At 47.0% G+C, this 18784-nt stretch overlaps 1 protein-coding gene across 10 annotated transcripts in view; it reads right to left on the minus strand.

Annotated features, from left to right (window-relative positions):
- The window catches only part of AGAP1 (ArfGAP with GTPase domain, ankyrin repeat and PH domain 1), a 576306-nt gene that overhangs the window by 82817 nt on the left and 474705 nt on the right, over window positions 1-18784 (minus strand). For 3 of the 10 annotated variants that reach the window (XM_027967337.3, XM_060414676.1, XM_042244802.1), the window contains one exon: window positions 4701-4775. The exons of the other annotated variants lie outside the window; for them this stretch is intronic. In XM_027967337.3, the coding sequence (XP_027823138.1) occupies window positions 4701-4775 (75 nt within the window). The remainder of the gene's footprint in view (window positions 1-4700; window positions 4776-18784) is intronic. 10 annotated transcript variants of the gene reach the window in all.

The raw sequence follows: 18784 nt of genomic DNA on the forward strand, positions 1-18784 counted from the left end.
GGGGATGGCCCCAGCTTTGAGTGAAGAAGTGGGGATGCGAGAACTGGACCAGGACTAGTTGTTTAAGATACTTCTGTGGTTTCTGATCAGGAACGAGGCTTTGACGACAAGTATGTGAGTGACTTACGGCGAAGAAGAGCCTGGCTGTAGCGTGGAAGGCAGCCTCAGATGGTGGCCCCATCCAGGTCAGCACACACACGGGGCTTGGGGAAGGCAGCTGGGGCACAGGCGTTGCTGGCCACAGGACAGCATGCCAGGAAATCTGAGTCCTCAGCCCGGGGGCCCATCACAGCTCCGGACCCCCGAATCCAACGTGGCCTCAGTCTCCTCTAAGGCTCCAGGCCACCAGAGCCTGGTTGAAAATTCTCCGTTCTCACCCTGCCTCAGGGTCTCTGTGACCCTCCCTGGGCTGACTGTCAGCCTGACCCTCCATCTGTCTGGGGCCCAGCCCTGGGCACCTGCACCGTCCGTGGGACCTCAACAGGCGGGAGTCCCTGAATATCACCTGTAACTGAACTGGACGTGGATGAGGCGGGCATCTCAGATTTGTGCCTGAGGACTCCAGAGAGTGGAGAGGACATCACAGAGTTAGGCCGGCCACAGACTGGCCTGCTCTGTCTGCTCCTAGCAGAGGGACACTCTTGGCCGTCCACTGGAGGAAGGGGGTATAAGCGTGACTGGGGCCTGAGGGACCACCAGAATGAGATTCATGTTTCTCCACAATGGGGCCTGTGTGGAACCACGGTGCCTGGCAACTTCGAGTTCCCCCATCTGGCCTTTGCGCTGTGGCCAAGGACCCCAGACAGGCATCACGCGCCTGCCTCTGGGTCAAGTTCCAGATCCACAGACACAGAGTCTACACCAGGGCTGAGCTGGCACTTCGGGCTGTACTGAAGCCCACTGGTAGTCGACTGACATGGCCTGTCCCATGCATATGGCGTGGGTGGGCCTGGCACCCCTGGAAATGCTCCTTGTTCCACGATACATTGCTTCTCTACCCATTTACACTTCACCCTGTGCCTTCTTCTGTAGGAGCAGGGAGAGCTGAAAACCCCCAGTAGAGTCCATGGTCGGCCCACCTCACAGTGGGTGATGGTCCGACCCACCCCAGCGGTGCAGGGAATGTGAGGACTGAGGACACGCACATGGATTCCGCGTCCTCCCGCGGGGGTGATGCTGCTCACAGACCACGCAGCCGGCTGCCTGGCCATGCGTCCACTTCTGCTCAGGTCCCTCTGCTTCCAGAAACACGTTTCCCTTGGAGTTGAACATTCTCAAGTCCAGCCTCACCCACCGGACTTCAGATACGTTTTCCCCTTGGCTTAATAGGCAGCTACGAAGTGAAGAATCGTATCACAAACCTTCCATCCAACCTCGCACGCAGGCTTCCGAGATGGGAAAATTAAAGTTGCATTCTTGTTGAAGGAGTTTAAATTTCACCAACTTTGGGAAAGAACTGAGCTTTTACAAAGTAAACGTAGGTTTAAAAATTAGGGCAATATAATACACAAACGAGGTTTCCAGCTTGGTTTCAGAGATAATTAGCCCCAGTGGACAGAAAAGAAAGTGGAAGAGAACATATTTTTGTTTGTTTTCTAATCCTGTCCATGTGTGTCCCTAATTAGTTCTGTTTAATTTATTTTCATCCACTCCTGACATTCATCCTTGACTCTTTCCATGAGAACCCAGGAGAAGGGTCATGGAGCTGAGAGATCCGGGCACGTGGCCTGTCTCTGGAAGATGCCAGCTCCCGGTCCTGCAGAAAACCATCTGACTTGTTTAAACTCCCACCTGCAACGAAGTACCTACCTGGCAGCGAAGATTCAATGAGGAGACCGTGGCCCTGGGGCCAGAAGAATAAATATGCGCGAGAAAGGGTCTGGAGCGAGACCGTCAGGTTCATTTATTGGTCCTGCCTGTCTGTCACCAGCCCGAGTCCTGGGGTGAGCCGCACCATGTCTGAGCTGTTCTCTCTGGGACTGGATGGAGGGGTGTGGACAAGCTCCTTGGACAGGGCCTGCCCACCACCCCCGAAACTCAAGTTCTAACTCCCTCTACAGGAAACTTTGGTATCAACAGTATTTTGTGGATACCTCTGAACAAATTGGAGAAGGCAATGGCACCCCACTCCAGCGTTCTTGCCTGGAGGATCCCAGGGATGGGGAAGCCTGGTAGGCTGTAGTCTGTGGGGGTCTCGAAGAGTCAGACACAACTGAGCGACTTCACTTTCACTTTTCACTTTCATGCATTGGAGAAGGAAATGGCAACCTACTCCAGTGTTCTTGCCTGGAGGATCCCAGGGATGGGGGAGCCTGGTGGGCTGCCGTCTATGGAGTCGCACAGAGTTGGACATGACTGAAGCAACTTAGCAGCAGCAGCTGAACAAATTACTCAAGTGAACCAGTTTAAAAAATATTCCATTCGGGGTATCTTTAGGGGAACACTCAAGGACTCAGGTTATCACAAAAGTTAGAATGTCTGAAACATGACTTTCCATGAAGGGTCAATTTATAGACAGAAAATAGGCGGTGATACCATATAGCGAAAGATGAGAAATCAGAAAGGCGTTCTGATATTTTCATATAGTTACATGAATTCAGTACTATCATCCTAAAAGCTGTATGACGTGAGACTTGGTACATACAGATAACAGTCTCGAAAGAAACCCAAAGTAAATGAAGAACGGTCATGTCGCTTAACTGAAGATACATAGATGTAATCGTGTGCTGAACAGAAATGCAGTGTGACAGAGAACTGGACACTATTTACTCCAGCAGCTTCAGGACTGCCTAGAGTATTGGCAATTGATGGGACCCTGAGTGCACTTCACTGTTGCCGTATTGAGATTTCAGACCACAGAGAGCATCATCGCCCCACCCCACCCAGGAGTGCTGGGCAGGGCGGACTTTGCAGGTTACCTGGTTGGTCAAGGCTGAGAAGTTCCCACTTCTGCAAACTGTCACACCTGTCGTGAGACACTTCCCTGTCAGTGTCTCCTGGAAGACCCCATCAGCAAGTCTTGGGGGTGGGAGGACTGTCTGCCTGCCTCCTCCTCCCCCCAGTTTTGTATACAACCACAGGTAAAACCAGACCTCACAAATATTGCTTAAAGGCTGGAAGTCAATAAACAAATTTGTTGTGACAAGTGCACACACGAAAGAAAAACATATCTGATAGGGACAGAGGGAAGAGAAATGATTGTGAACCCTGAATTGAAAAACTAACATTAAAACATAGAGAACGAGGACACTTAATACCCTTTAAAGCCAGCAGAAAATGATACTACAGGTGGCTGTTTCTAAGCCTCTATTATTTTTCTCTCTCATTTTTGTCTCTCTAGAGTGAATGCTTTGAAAGAAAATACCAAGGTGGTAGGGGGTGGGTCAAGCTCCATTGGTACCTTAACAGACAAGAGTTTCCCCTTGAGGAATGAAAAAAAAAAAAAGATTATGATTAAAACAATAGTTCTTTAACAAGCCATCATGAAAATGTAATTTCGTTTTTCAGACGCCTTTTTTTTTTTTCTGGCCGAGAGCTGGGCTTTTGGTTGGTGAGAGAGGAGTAATTGTGAAAGAAAGGAAAAAAGGATGGTGATATAAATCAGCAAAGGTTAATGATCAGGATGTGAAGAGGGGGACTTGTTTACAGAAATAGCGTGCAATTTAAAATTTACAAGAGATTTAATGCCACTGCTTGGCAATCGCTAAAATCAACAGCCCAGAAAACAGTGACATTAAGAAAAATATTACAGTTATAATCATCCCCAAATAAGTCAATTAGTGTTAGGGCACGAGCTTGCGATTACTTGACCCATTTGGCTTGCACTTAAGTGAAAAAAAGAAAAAGTCCCCCATATTATACCGAGATCGCTGGATTGTGACCTATTTTGCATCGCACGTATTATACGCCAGCCTCCCTTACAAGGGCTGGGGCTGATAGGGGTGGTTTTCTTTTGCCTGGCATCAAAATAATTCTGACCCTTGACATTTGTAATCATAAAAAAAGGGCAATTTATAATTGTGTTGTTTCAAATGAAGGCGGGGAGGGGGGTAAATTCAATCTGCTATTATACAAAAGCAATGACGGCTGTCTTCGGTGAAAAAAGCAAGGCAAGTCAATTTGTGAACTTTGGCACCAGACGACCTTTAGAAACACAACAATATACTGAATTTACAAGCGATAGCAGCCCATGCAAATGACCCGGGCTTGGCTGCTTCTGGATTAGAGCTGCAGAGAGCATTACGGAGAATGTTTCCACAAAACAAATTAAGACTGTTACTTAAATGTCACGGCACACTATTGTATTCGGCTACAGATCATTACACCTGATACTAACACTTTTAAAAACTGTAATAACTTGGGAAATATTACACTGAGTGCCCACACGTAGAAAGGAAAAGAAAAAAAAAAAGAGGAGAAAATAGGTTTCTGAAGTAATTTAAACATCACTAGTCTAGGACGGCAAGGGAAAGGTCAAAATTTAAGTAAGCTGAAAGGAACATGAATGGTAAAAAAAAAAAAAAAATCAAACACACAAACAAAAAGATGAAAAGACCACAGGAATGACTCTGCAAACACAATTGGGGTGCATGCGGCTCTGGGCGAATCGCATCTCCATTTCTGCATGGGAGGGAAGGAAGGCAGGAAGGCGGGAAGGCCAGGGGGAGGGGTGCGGAGGGTGGGGGCGGGGGCGGCGTTACCTTCGGTGTTGGTGCTGCTGCTGTAAATATTTCGCAGGCTACCAACACGGTTTAGTTTCCATGCTTTGCGTTTGGCTGCATCCCGAGAGCAGAGAGAGGAGGGGGGAGAAAGAGAAAACAAAAAGGAAAAGAAACAAATGAAACGGGGAGAAAAGAAATGTCAAAGGAGCGCGTGACATCACCTCCGACGTGCAGTTCCCGGGAGGCAGGTGGGCGCCGGGAGGGGAGGTTCGTCTCCCGGCCAGGCCTCCCTGGGCCCGAAGCGCAGAGGGTCTCGGGCAGGGCAGAGGGAGGCCAGCCAGCATCCTTAGCTTTGCACAGAATCCCGCAAAAGCCCAGACAAGGAAGTTCATGCACCAGCCTCGTCCTGCTGGTTCTACAGCGCTTACTGACAACTGAGCAAAGCCTTGTCCCTGGGGGCTGGTGTGTGTGCGTGCTAAGTCGCTTCAGCCATGTCTGACTCTTTGTGACCCCATGGACTGTGGCCCGCCAGGCTCCTCTGTCCATGGGATGCCCCAGGCAAGAAGACTGGAGTGGGTTGCCATTCCCTTCTCCAGGGGATCTTCCTGACCCAGGGATTGAACCCGAGTCTCTGCGTCTCCTAGGCTGGCAGACGGGTTCTTTATCACTAGTGCGTCTTTTGAAGGAGCTACTGAGGCCAGCAGACATAATCCCTTGGACCTGGCAAAACACTGGGTGAGCGTCAAATCAAATAGCTCCTGCGTACGCTGCAGACGGTAGGTCTGTAACTCCCAGAGCCGTTAAAAAAAAGAAAAAATGAAGCGTTTTCTCCCCAGATGTATTGTGATCTGGACAGGAACTGGACCAGCTAAACTTGTTCAATGTGCTGCGGCTGATGGTGGTTCCATTTTCCTTCCTACAGGAGGAGGCTTGGGGACTCTGAACCGAGGGACCCAAAGAGCACATGCCCCCTTAAGCTCTCTGTTCACTGAACAAAGCATCCAAGAGAAAAAGACAAACACCAAGAGACCCACGGGCAGCCCTGGGTTTGGAAGTGAACCACAGGATGAGTTCCCCATGGGCAAGGCACACCCACCATTCACAATGCATGTAGTGATGACCTGGGGTGCTAAGCCCCTCTCCTACCTCCCCGAACACTCTTCTCCACACAGAGGTCCTCACCTCACTGGCCCCACACCCTCCCACCCCCAACTCAGGAACTAGACACATGGAGCAAATAGGTGGCCTCCCCTCAGCCCTTCAGAGGAGACATACCGTGAAGAGCAAACAGTTAGACAGGGTGGTTCTTGAGAAACAAGTCTTCAGGCTAATACAGCTGAAGATCCAGCCAGAGACCAGTGTGGACAGACAGGACGGCCATAGTCACCCAAGCTCCTGAGGACGGGGCATGATCGGATCACCCGTCTCTTGATTTCCACAGCTCGGAAGAGAAACTTGTCCAGCTTTGCACGAGGCTTTCGTTGGACAGTGAAGTGAGTGAGAGCCGCTCTGTCACGTGTGACTCTCTGCGACCCCATGGACTACACAGTCCAGGGAGTTCTCCAGGCCAGAATACTAGAGAGGGTAGCCTTTCCCTTCTCCAGGGGGATCTTCCCAACCCAGGGATTGAACCCAGGTCTCCCACATTGCAGGTGGATTCTTTACCAGCTGAGCTCTCAGGGAGCACTTGTTAATGCAGGTATGAAGTGCTGACCTGGGGAGGCAGGTGTATGTGTTTCCACAAGTGTGTCTGAAGCTCACTGCAGAAAGCCAGGCTGACACACTGGGTCACAGATGGACCACAAAGTAAGGCATGCATTGGTCAGGGGCCAGCTTGCTCACCCCAACACATTACTGGCTTAGGACAGGCTGGCTGGTCTTGCCTGCAGTAGCTTAGGGCCAAAAGACTCAGCCTTACACAGGACAGTGCAGGCTGTGGAGTGTCAAGTTCTGAGGGCCGCAGAACAAACAGGGAGAGGACCGGGTCTTCACAACGACTTCCACTGCTGAAGCGAACGCCAAGCAATTTGGTGCACACTGGACTTCCTTGGCGTGACAACGTCAGACATATTTGAGAAACAGTACTCTATAATCAGGATGCACATTTCATGTTAGTGAGAATAAAAACTAGATGTGAGTTAGCTGTCACCTGATTCAAAAGAAGAAAAAGTGAAGCTGTAACAATGACTAAGAAGGACTCTGTGGCTTGAAAACTCAAATTAATAAGAAATGTCTTGGGAGTCTGGGGTTTAGTAGATGCAAACTGCTATATATAGAAGAGGTAAACAATAAGGTCCTTGTATATAGCACAGGGAACTCTACCCAAGATCCTGTAGTAAACCACAATGGAAAAGAATATGAAAAATAATATGCATATATGTTGCTGAATCACTTGCTGTACAACTATTAACACAAGATTGTTGTTCAGTCGCTCAGTCATGTCCGACTCTTTGTGACCCATGGACTGCAGAACACCAGGCTTGCCTGTCCTTCACCATCTCATGGAGCTTGCCCAAACTCATGTCCGTGATGCCATCCAACCATCTCATCCTCTATCGTCCCCTTCTCCTCCTGCCTTCGGTCTTTCCCAGCATCAGGGTCTTTTCTAACAAGTTGGCTCTTCACATCAGGTAGTCAAAGTACTGGAGCTTCAGCTTCAGCTTCAGTTCTTCTAATGAATATTCAAGATTGATTTCCTTTGTGACTGACTGGTTTGATCTCCTTGCAGTCCAAAGTATTCTCAAGAGTCCTTACATAATATTGTAAGTCAACTACATTTCAACAAAATAAATTTTAAAAAGACAAAAAAAAGAAACGTCATCTCTAACCTAGTAAGGTTGAACAAGTCCTTTCTACAGTATATAGGCCCAAATTTAATTTTCCATCAGTGCAGAAGCTTCTCTAATCTCCACACTTTCAAGGCGTCTTATCTATAAGGTATTTAACACCATATCTGGCAACAGGGCCTTCAAGTACAACCGCTATTACAAAGATCACTTGAGACAAAGGAAACCAGTCATAGTTTTTGCGAGTTCCCTTGGGAAGTGTGCAGGGGATAAATACCAGGTTCCTCAGGCACAGACGGCTTCCCAAGTGGCACAGGGGTAAAAAAAAAAACACCTGCCAATGCAGAAAACGCAAGAGACGCAGGTTCCATCCCTGGGTGGGGAAGATCCCCTGGAGCAGGAAATGGCAACCCACTCCAGTTTTCTTGCGTGGGAAATCCCACGGGCAGAGGAGCCTGGCGGGCTACAGTCCACGGGGTTGTAAAGAGTCAGAGCAACTGAGCACGCATTAGTTCACACGCATTCAGCTACAAGTCATATGTTCACAGAATTAAGCGTGTACTTAGTAATCTCAATAGCCCAAGCTCTGGCATCTTGGCCCATGTATCAAAAGTTTCAGAAAGTCACAGCCACAGAAACTGCACTTCTCAGTGGAAAAACTTACCTCGTTCTAAAGCATTTACATATAAATAGGCAGAATCCGGGCTGGGCACCCCTCTGCAAGGAAGCGGAGCTGGTGCAGAAGCCTCTCTCCTGCCTGCTTCCCACGTGGCATTTTTCAAACCCCAGCCTCCCATTACTGTGTGGATGGATACGCAGGAAGGGAACTCGAAGCCTGGTTTTCTATTAACCTATTGATGAAATAATCAATTTTAATGTGTAAAATGTCATGCCTTTTTCTTCCTCCTAAACAAATGGACATTTTCTGGCTGATACAGAGGTCCTGAGACGTGCATTTGTCTCCTGGGGCATTGATTGCTCTAAGTCCACTTGTTTAGAAGCTTCTCAATGAGAAAATACAATCATATTATCATCAATAAAATCTCAGCTTATGTGCAGTGCTGCTGCCTGGATTCACCCCTAAGGAAAGGAGGACGCTGCACCCAACGGACCCAGGAGTGAGGCGACCTGATCCTGCCAGCTGGATGCTGGCTCCATGGACCAGCGCACACCACGGCCATCACGCTGGCAGCACCCTTTGACCGCAGGCCTTTGGATCAGTCGGTGACTCTTGAGGACTCCATGTGGAGCTAGCTCAAAAGACTAAATTTCCTGGGTAATCTTTATTTTAACTAAATATTTGGTTTTTAGTAGAGTTCTTTGTATATTTTTGCCTCCTCTGTCATAGATTAGGTGACCATAGGTGTGTTGGTTTATCTCTGGGCGTTCTCTCCTGTTCCATGGATCTGTATTTCTGTGTTTGTGACAGTACTCAGTGCTCTGTGGGGACCTAAATGGGAAGGAAATCCTAAGAGAGGGAATATATGTATACACATCGCAGGTTCACTTTGCTGTACAGCACAAACTATCAACACTGTAAAACAACTATAATAATGAATATTTTTTTTTAATTTAGCTTTTAAAAAATACTATGTTGATTAAAACACCTTTGCTCCATCAAAAAAAATAAAAATGTTTCAGGAATATAGTTTCATCTTTTTAAACAAAGGTTAACTTACGTTGATTTTCTCATTTCACATAAAACAATTATTTTAATATGAGAACTTCCTGTTATGGGACAAAAAGGCAGCAGGGTATGAGCATTCCATCAGTATTTTCCATTCTGCCCTTCTGCTAACTGGAGAAACAACAGTCTCTTAACTGTGAACTTCCAGATGTTCAAGCTGGTTTTAGAAAAGGCAGAGGAACCAGAGATCAAATTGCCAACATCCGCTGGATGATCGAAAAAGCAAAAGAGTTCCAGAAAAACATCTATTTCTGCTTTCTTGACTATGCCAAAGGCTTTGACTGTGTGGATCACAAGAAACTGTGGAAAATTCTGAAAGAGATGGGAATACAGACCACCTGACCTGCCTCTTGAGAAACCTATACGCAGGTCAGGAAGCAACAGTTAGAACTGGACATGGAACAACAGACTGGTTCCAAATAGGAAAAGGAGTACGTCAAGGCTGTATATTGTCACCCTGCTTATTTAACTTCTATGCAGAGTACATCATGAGGAACGCTGGGCTGGAAGAAACACAAGCTGGAATCAAGATTGCTGGGAGAAATATCAATAACCTCAGATATGCAGATGACACCACCCTTATGGCAGAAAGTGAAGAGGAGCTAAAAAGCCTCTTGATGAAAGTGAAAGAGGAGAATGAAAAAGTCAGCTTAAAGCTCAACATTCAGAAAACGAAGATCATGGCATCTGATCCCATCACTTCATGGGAAATAGATGGGAAACAGTAGAAACAGTGTCAGACTTTATTTTTTTGGGCTCCATAATCACTGCAGATGGTGTTTGCAGCCATGAAATTAAAAGACGCTTACTCCTTGGAAGAAAAGTTATGACCAACCTAGACAGCATACTGAAAAGCAGAGATATTACTATTGCCAACAAAGGTCTGTCTAGTCAAGGCTATGGTTTTTCCAGTAGTCATGTATGGATGTGAGAGTTGGACTGTGAAGAAAGCTGAGTGCCGAAGAATTGATGCTTTTGAAGTGTGGTGTTGGAGAAGACTCTTGAGAGTCCCTTGGACTGCAAGGAGATCCAACCAGTCCACTCTGAAGGAGATCAACCCTGGGATTTCTTTGGAAGGAATGATGCTAAAGCTGAAACTTCAGTACTTTGGCCACCTCATGTGAAGAGTTGACTCATTGGAAAAGACTCTGATGCTGGGAGGGATTAGGGGCAGGAGGAGAAGGGAATGGCCGAGGATGAGATGGCTGGATGGCATCACTGACTCGATGGACGTGAGTCTGAGTGAACTCCGGAAGTTGGTGATGGACAGGGAGGCCTGGCGTGCTGCGATTCAAGGGGTTGCAAAGAGTCGGACACGACTCAGTGACTGAACTGAACTGAACTTCTGTGAGCAGTTTCCAGAATGCCTTACGTTCTGCGTGCATGCTAAGTCGCTCAGTTGTACCCAACTCTTTGCAACCAGATGGCACTGCAGCCCACTGGGCTCCTCTGTCCATGGGATTCTCCAGGCAAGAATATTGGAGTGAGTTGCCAGGCCCTCCTCCAGGGGATCTTCTGGGCCTAGGAACCAAACCTTCAACTCTTACATCTCATGCATTGCCAGGCGGGTTCTTTGCCACTAGCACCACCTGGGAGCTGAGAATACCTTACCTAACTACTGGAAAGGCACAGTGGTTCAACACCACTGTCTCCAATGTTTGAGAACACACATGCACATTTTAATGGACACAGACTCAACCCATGACATAAAATTCCAGATCTAGTGCAAACCAATGGTCAGTCCCAATGTAGACAGATAGTCATATCTTTGGCCACTTGATGTGAAAGAGCTGACTCGTTAGAAAAGACCCTGATGCTGGGAAAGACTGGAGGCAGGAAGAGAAGGGGGCCACAGAGGATGAGATGGTTGGATGGCATCACCGACTCAATGGATATGAGTTTAAACAAGCTCGAGCATATGGTGTAGGACAAAGAAGCCAGGTGTGCTGCAGTCCATGGGGTGGCAAATAGTCAGAACAACAACAACAAATGTAGACGGTGAGATGGGCCACGCATCACTGCAGCCTGCAAATTATTATTTTTCAAAAATTAATTGATGAATTTTTCTTTTATTTTCTTGGCCACGCCACATGGCATGTGGGGATCTTAGTTCCCGGAACCCATGCCTTGTACTGGAAGCACTCTTAACCACTGAACAGCCAGGGAAAGCCCCCAGCCTGCAAATTAAGTGGATCTTTTGGAATCCCAGTCTGGGTCAGCAGAAACGTCAGGGGGCCTGGGAAAGGAAGGCTTTAGCTGGACACTGTAGCATTCTCCCCATAACGGTGACAAAATGTGAACCGTGGACGTGGGTGGAATCCCAGACAGCTGCTGGACTGTTACAACATGAGGAGGCACACGGGGCACACAGCTGAGGGTCGAGAATTAACAGCAGGGCAGGAGGTGAAACTCATCAGGAGTCTGGTTGGAAGGTATTTTCTGAGGATTAAAATTGTGGAAAAGGCAGGTTAAGACAGTACAGAGACTTGTGCTCCAAACTGTAAGAAAATAAGAAGTGTACTGCCCTCTGATAACAAGGGTATTGTCACTTCCCCTCAGAACTGACAAACAGCCCTCTTGCATATGAACACTGAAGGGATTATGAAAACCGACTTTAAAAGGCGATCTTTGAATTACAAGGAGAGGAAGAGAGAGGTGACTTTGGTGCAAAGGTTGGTAAGTATCGGAGCACGCGCACTGGGGGTGTCACGTGACCCTGCCCCTCCAGAGCACAGACCTGATAATGTCCACATCCTCGGCTGACCGATTTTCTGGGCGAGCGGGCTGCCAGCCTGACGGGTTGGGTGGCCACAACCCAGCTCGCCCAGGTCCTGACGGCTGGCCACCGCAGCCACACATCTGAAGGAAAGCTGGCATAAAGTCTAATGCACAGAACATCCCTCTGAGGTGTCTGAGCGCTACACACGATGAGTTTTGTGCACTGCACACTCAACTCCTTATAATTACTAACAGGCAGTCACCACCTTTTCAGAGGAGACAGAAAAGGAAAACGTGCAAATGACGGCTTTTGACTAAGTCAGAGGAGCTGGAATCACTTAGAGTTAACGACTCCCAGTTATTACACACCTCTTTACTTTTGGACACTACAGCTTTTCATCCAAGTTCCCCATGATGATCATAAGGACTTAAATTTTTTGTTTAAAGGAAAATTCATTTTGTTTCTCTAAAAAAAAAATAAAACTTTTTTTTTTTTAACTACAGCATATGAACACCTGAGAACAAATCACAGAGCAAAATTCCAACATAAGAAACCCTTCGACTAGCTCTCTCTAAGTGGAATAAACATATTCCGTGGTCTGTTGGCATACTCAAACAAGCAGGGTTTTATCCTAAACTCTTCCTCCGTCATTGCACCAGGAGACCACAGACTTATATTAATGTCACGCTGGTCTCCTTCTGACAGCACTCTTTGTTGATTAGATAAATATTCCTCAGATAGCTGATTTAAAAATGAGGCAGCCAGGAGCGGAGAGTCCGAGCCCTGCCAGCCATATTGGATGCTCAAGTGTGCACGAGTTACATCCCTGGCGTGAACGGCGCGGAGCTGGGGAAGCGCAGGCTGCAGCCCTCAGAATCAATTATGAGAACTAATAGGGTCTCTTTAGCCCGGCGCAGGAAGGGGCTGGGTTGACAAGGGTGTGCCACTCCTCTCTGAAGACTGCCTTGTCTCAGCACGAGACAAATAACCCTCTCTTCCTACCGGGGAGTGGAAACTTGTGCCTCTTGGAGAAGCCAAATGATAACCGTGTTCGATAGCACGGCTCCCTGTCCTCCTCGGACGGGTATTTGTTTACTTGTAGAGACGCCACCGGTGTAAATGCCACTGGTGCCGGGGAACTGCCTGGGCTCCTCGGAGCATTGCAGCCGGACCGCGGCACCAGGATGCTGGATAAAGACGGTCCCCCAGGAACCTCTGCAGGCGGGGTCAGATGCCGCTGCGGTTTTGTGTCTCTTCCACTTTAGCGCGCCTGGTGCTCCGTGATCTTTTGTCGGAGCAATTTCATTGTGAGGTTAGAGATTGGAGATTTCTTTTGTGCCGGCATCTGAACATTCATGTGCCCAACAAGACTGGGTAAATGTTCTGTTCTTTTGTGAAAAAAAAAAAAAAAAAAAAAGGCAGTGGGCTTTTTTTTTTTCCCCTCCCGTAAGACGCAATCCTGAAGATTCTTCCACCATGTGAACTTACTACTTTAGCTGTGAAGGGGCTTGACATAATGGTTGTTTCCTAGAGGCTACCACACAGAGAAGTAGTCGTGTTGAAATGTCCATTAAAAGGGTCTTTGAGAGGATTAAACAAAACCAGAGGCCAGGCAAAATAGGACAAATGCAGGGAAAGCAAAATTACTTCGTCCTTCCCCGAAGACGAGTGTTCTTTTCGTAATCTGAACCCATAGAGCACAAGACGAAATACCTAACGAAACAGAACTCCGAAATAAGGGATCGATCCTTCATTATACAATTTTAATTCCATTTCCAATAACTCATAACGACTTTCCTAACAGCAAATACAATTTCAACATTGGCGTCTTCTTTGAAGCTCTTACGATTTGAAAACTGCCGAGGGCTTCCACATAGTGGGCTGATGTAGACGAGCACGGAAAACACCATTAACCCCGGAAAACATCGAAAATAAAAACGAAGCGAAAACTCCAGGATACGCCATAAAACCAGAAGTTCCAATTAGGTGGAGCGTTGGTTTCCCTTTCGGCCTAGAAACACACTGAGTCGCAGAGCAAGGGTTCAAGTGTACCCACAATTAATTGGGTATTTCAGTTTGACACAGAGAGTGTAACTTTTAATAGGGACTGAAATAAAAAAGTGAGCTGAAGTAGAAATATCCCCACTCTAGGTTCGGCACATTCTCAGATGGAGATGAGAAATGCATCGCTAAGTAATGGAAACGTCTTTCTGTGTCTTCAAGGAGCAGCTATTCATTTCGAGAAGGGATGGCTATTGGGGGGTGGCTTGTTAGGATACTGAAATTGGGGCTTCTTGGCCTCTGGGCATCACGCTCGTCTGGGATGCAACGAGGGTGTGAGAGCAGGAACCACTTTCGGGTGCTGGGTTCTCAGCATCACAAAGAACACTCTGCCTTTTTTATTAAAGCCTAGTTTTCCAGCGACAGGGTTATCCGTACTCTGATGGTTCTGTAGCAGGAAGGCTGAACACCTGGCCTTCAAAACAGAAACAAAAAGCAGGGACCTGCCTGGTGGTCTTGTGTTTAAGAATCTACCAGGCAATGCAGGGGACTTGGGTTCCATGCCTCGTTGGGAGACCAAGGTCCCGTCAGCTGGTAAAGAATCTGCCTGCGATGCGGGAGACCTGGGTCAGTCCCTGGGTTGGGAATTTCCCCTGGAGAAGGGAAAGGCTACCCACCCCTGTATTCTGGCCTGGGGAATCCCATATAGTGCATGGGGTTCCCAAGAGTTGGGCACAGTCTGAGTGACTCTCACTTTCATGCTGTGAGGGAACCAAGTCTATGTGCAGCAACTACTGAGCCTGCATGCCCCAACTAGAGAGTCCGTGCAAGGACAGATGCCCCACGATGCAGTGAAGATCCTGCCTGCGGCAACTAAGACCCAACGCAGCCAAATACAAGCAAATAAATCAATATTAAAAAAAAAAAATAAAAAGGAAACCAAATTCTCACTTAAAAAAAGTGAAGTTTGAATCAGGTAGTTCAAGCTGGATGGTGAAGGTGAAGCTCATCTTTTGCCAGCCGTGCTAAGCTGTGCTCACACAGGCAGGCAGGAGCAGGGTCTGGGAGTGGGTTTGGGTCTCCTGACCTGCCCCGTCTCATGTCCCCTCCCTGGGGGCCAGCTGCTCTGAGAAGCGGGCTGTGGGCACACAGGGACCACCTTAGGCTTTCTGAGACCACAAAATGACCGATAATGGGAAACACTCGTCTTTTCTTTTCTCCTCTTTTTCTTCTTCTCAACCTCCTCCAATAAAATACATGGCAAGCCTTTTTTCTATTTTTTTTTTTTAAACACAACATCTTTTTCAGCAGTTCCAAAAAAAAGTTTAATAAAACTTCAAATTGTGCTATCATGTTTCAAAGGCAATGACCAGTTAGAGCAACTAATCAAAGACATAATGATTTAATGACCGCTGCTCGTGCTCCCTGGAAGGGCTGTAATTGAGGCGCTGTGATCACTGGACCACCAGCCTCAACAATGGCAGACGTTGCATTTGATCTGCCATCTTTGCAGCTGACTTCCTACAACCGCGGAGTTAAATGATACACTTTGGGGTTATTCAGTCCATCACATTCCCCCCTGTGGCCAGCTGAACCTGAGAAGACTGGGGGAAATATCTGCTAGAAAACCGTTTTAACATTTTGCATTTAAGAAGGCCTTCACCGGAAATTCTCAAGAGCACTCTGATTTGTGGCTTGAGAAATCCTGGAAGCCGAAAGATCTGTGGTACTTACTGAGTCAATCAAGTAAAAAGATCAGGGTGGGGAAACAAAAGAAGAATGCTAAACTCCTGATTCTTCTTGCTCTTATGGAAATACATTCCTTTAAACACTAACAGATTCCTTCCCCCTAAAACTGCTTTGACTAGAACTTCACAACTTCTTAGCATGGTCCTTGGCTATTGCGAATGATTAAACAATGTCATTATTATCGTAGGAGAAGCCAGTTACTGTAGCAACAAAACAAAAAAAATGTCTCATTTCTTTCATCTGAAAATAATTTAAATACATCAACTTTTTTCAGCTTCAAGTGAGAACACACTAGAAGATTCTTAAATATTACTGTAGAAGCCAAATTAATTTCATTGTAGTTTAATATTAAGAATAAACTAGGACCACTCTAACCATCCACTCCATTTTCCTTCCAAAGTTCGAATCTACCTACATCTGTAATCACCACACTTACAAGTATACTTGTGTTTGTAAGGCGTTACAGTTACCAGGGTTTTCAAAACTTTCCCTTTTCACAGTTGCATTGTGGGGTTAACATACATCATAGTTGTAGACCTTTGGACTGTAGCTTGCCAGGCTCCTCTGTCCCTGGAATTCTCCAGGCAAGAATAATGGAGTGGGCGCCATTCCCTTTTCAAGGGGATCTTCCCTACTCAGGGATCAAACCCGGGTCTCCTGCATTACAGGCAGATTCTTTACCATCTGAGCCACCAAGAAAGCCCCAGACATTCCTTACTGTTAAATATTTAGTGATCTCTAATTTTATGCTATTAAAGATACTATGTAGGTACAAATAATTATATACAGAAATATTTATAGATATGTGAATATACATGCTAGGCTATAACTTGGATTCCTTTATTTTGCTAAATCTGCTGAGAGGACCAAGAAGAAATAACATTTCAGTAGCAACAAGCATCCCTAGACCCCAGATCTTGGTTTCTAATACCATTCTCCAATAAACAGAACCAGGACACCTTTGGAAAAATGGCTAATTCTAGGACTGAGAGAGGAAAAACACAAGATGAGCCTGAAGCATCTTGCAGTTCCAGGAAGTAAAAAACCGCTAAGACAAACAGGTAAGCAAGACCAAATGAAAGAGGTCCCAACGGCTGAAGGTTGGAACAATTTGAACACGAAGAAAAACAAAGCAGTACTGGATTACAACCTCAAGTATAAAATAAACAGCCCATACTGATGTAAGTGATCAAACAAATTAATAAATGGGGAGCAGAGACAAATATTCCAGGCAGAAAGAATTTGAAGTAATTTACGTAGGCACCCCTCCTAAAGGAGGGGGTGCATAATTCTCTATTCCTTAAGTGAGGGCTGTGCAGAGACCTCCCTGCAAAGAGGAGAGTGTGGAAGGGGTGCTGGGGGAGGGAGTAACTCAGTGGAGGAAACTGAGAAACACACCCTCGAGCCAGGTGATCAAGGTAAAAACTGACAGTCTCGTCTTGTTGATGGTGCATAGCCTCAACGTGATGTGATTAAAATGACACTCTCTCTGTGGTCTTCCCCAAAACCTGAAACTCCCGACTAACCCTGAGAAAAACATCAGACAAATCCCAGCTGAGGGGCCTGCTGCAATACGCCTGACCAGCCCTCCTCAGAATCATCAAGATCATCAAAGACAAGGGAAGTCTGAGAAAATGCCCCAGCCGAGAGCCGCCAAAGGAGACGACATGTCCCGTGGCAGCCAGGCTGGGGTCAGGGTGGAACGGAGAGGCAGTATGTAAAAACCAAAGTGAAGTGAAATGAAAGCTGCTCAGTCGTGTCCGACTCTCTGTGACCCCATGGACTCATCCATGGAGTTCTCCAGGCCAGAATACTGGAGTGGGTAGCCTTTCCCTTCTCCAGGGGATCTTCCCGACCCAGGGATTGAACCCAGGTCTCCCACAGTGCAGGCGGATTCTTCACCAGCTGAGCCACCAGAACAGGGGGTGGGATGAACTGGGGGTTGAACTGACACACACACTTCTTTTCCAATGAGTTGGCTGTTCGCGTCAGGTGGCCAAAGTACTGGCGAAGATCCCGACGCTGGGAAGGATTGAAGGGAGAAGGAGGAGGAGGGTGACAGAAGACGAGATGGCTGGACGGCATCACCGATTCAAAGGACACGAACCTGGGCAAACCCCGGGGGATGGGGAGGGCCAGGGAGGCCTGAGTGGTGCAGTCCTGAGGTCGCAGCGAGTCGGACACGACTTGGCAAACGGACAACTGTATACATTACCATGTGTAAAACAGGCAGCGAGTGGGGATCTGCTGTACAGCGCAGGAAGCTCATCTCGGGGCTCCGTGCTGACCTAGATGAGCGGGATGGGGCAGGCGGAGGGAGGGAGGCTGAAGGGGAAGGGGATACACAAATACATGGGCTTCCCAGGCAGCTCAGTGCTTAGCGACCCACCTGGCAAGCAGGAGACCTGGGTTCAATCCCTGGGTTGGGAGGATCCCCCAGAGAAGGGAATGGCAACCCACTCCAGTACTCTCGCCTAGAAAATGCCATGGATGGAGGAGCCTACAGTAGGCTACAGTCCATGGGGTTGCAGAGAGTTGGCCACCACTGAGCTGCTAAACAGCAGTAACAACCGGCTGATTCACTTCCTCGTGCAGCGGAAACTGACACAGCATTGAAAAGCAGCGCCATAATCAGCATCTCTGGGCAGCAGTATTTATTCCTCCCAATTATTTTCTTTCTTTAGAATAAGATGCCAGGAGTAACATTACTAAACATAGGGAAAACTTTGTAACTTGTAACATATACAGAGAGAACTATCTCATCACACTGGATCATTGATTCTACTCACTAAACCCACTTTTACAAACTAGGGACAGTTGGAATCTTAGGGTGGCATCAATAGTACGTGTCACGTGTAGCACTGAAATTCCTAACATCTTGAATGCCCACCCCAATGGGGAGTTGAGTGAAAAGATTTAATTTATCATTGTGAAGGTGGGCTTCAGCGTTAATGTTTGTTAACTAATCTTCAGAAGCAATAATCTACCGATGCTGGTTCTTTGGGTTGCTGTTCTGTTCCCCTGCATTTCATTTAGAGTTGTTGACCTTTAAATTATTTTTCCCTTTTAGTGATTTACAATGCATATTTCATAAAAATGCACCATGCCTGGAAAATCCCATGGACAGGGGAGCCTGGTGGGCTACAGTCCGTGGGGTCACAAAAAAGTCAGAAATAACCTA

The sequence above is a fragment of the Ovis aries genome, chromosome 1 (assembly GCF_016772045.2).
Source record: "Ovis aries strain OAR_USU_Benz2616 breed Rambouillet chromosome 1, ARS-UI_Ramb_v3.0, whole genome shotgun sequence".
Taxonomy (NCBI): domain Eukaryota; kingdom Metazoa; phylum Chordata; class Mammalia; order Artiodactyla; family Bovidae; genus Ovis; species Ovis aries.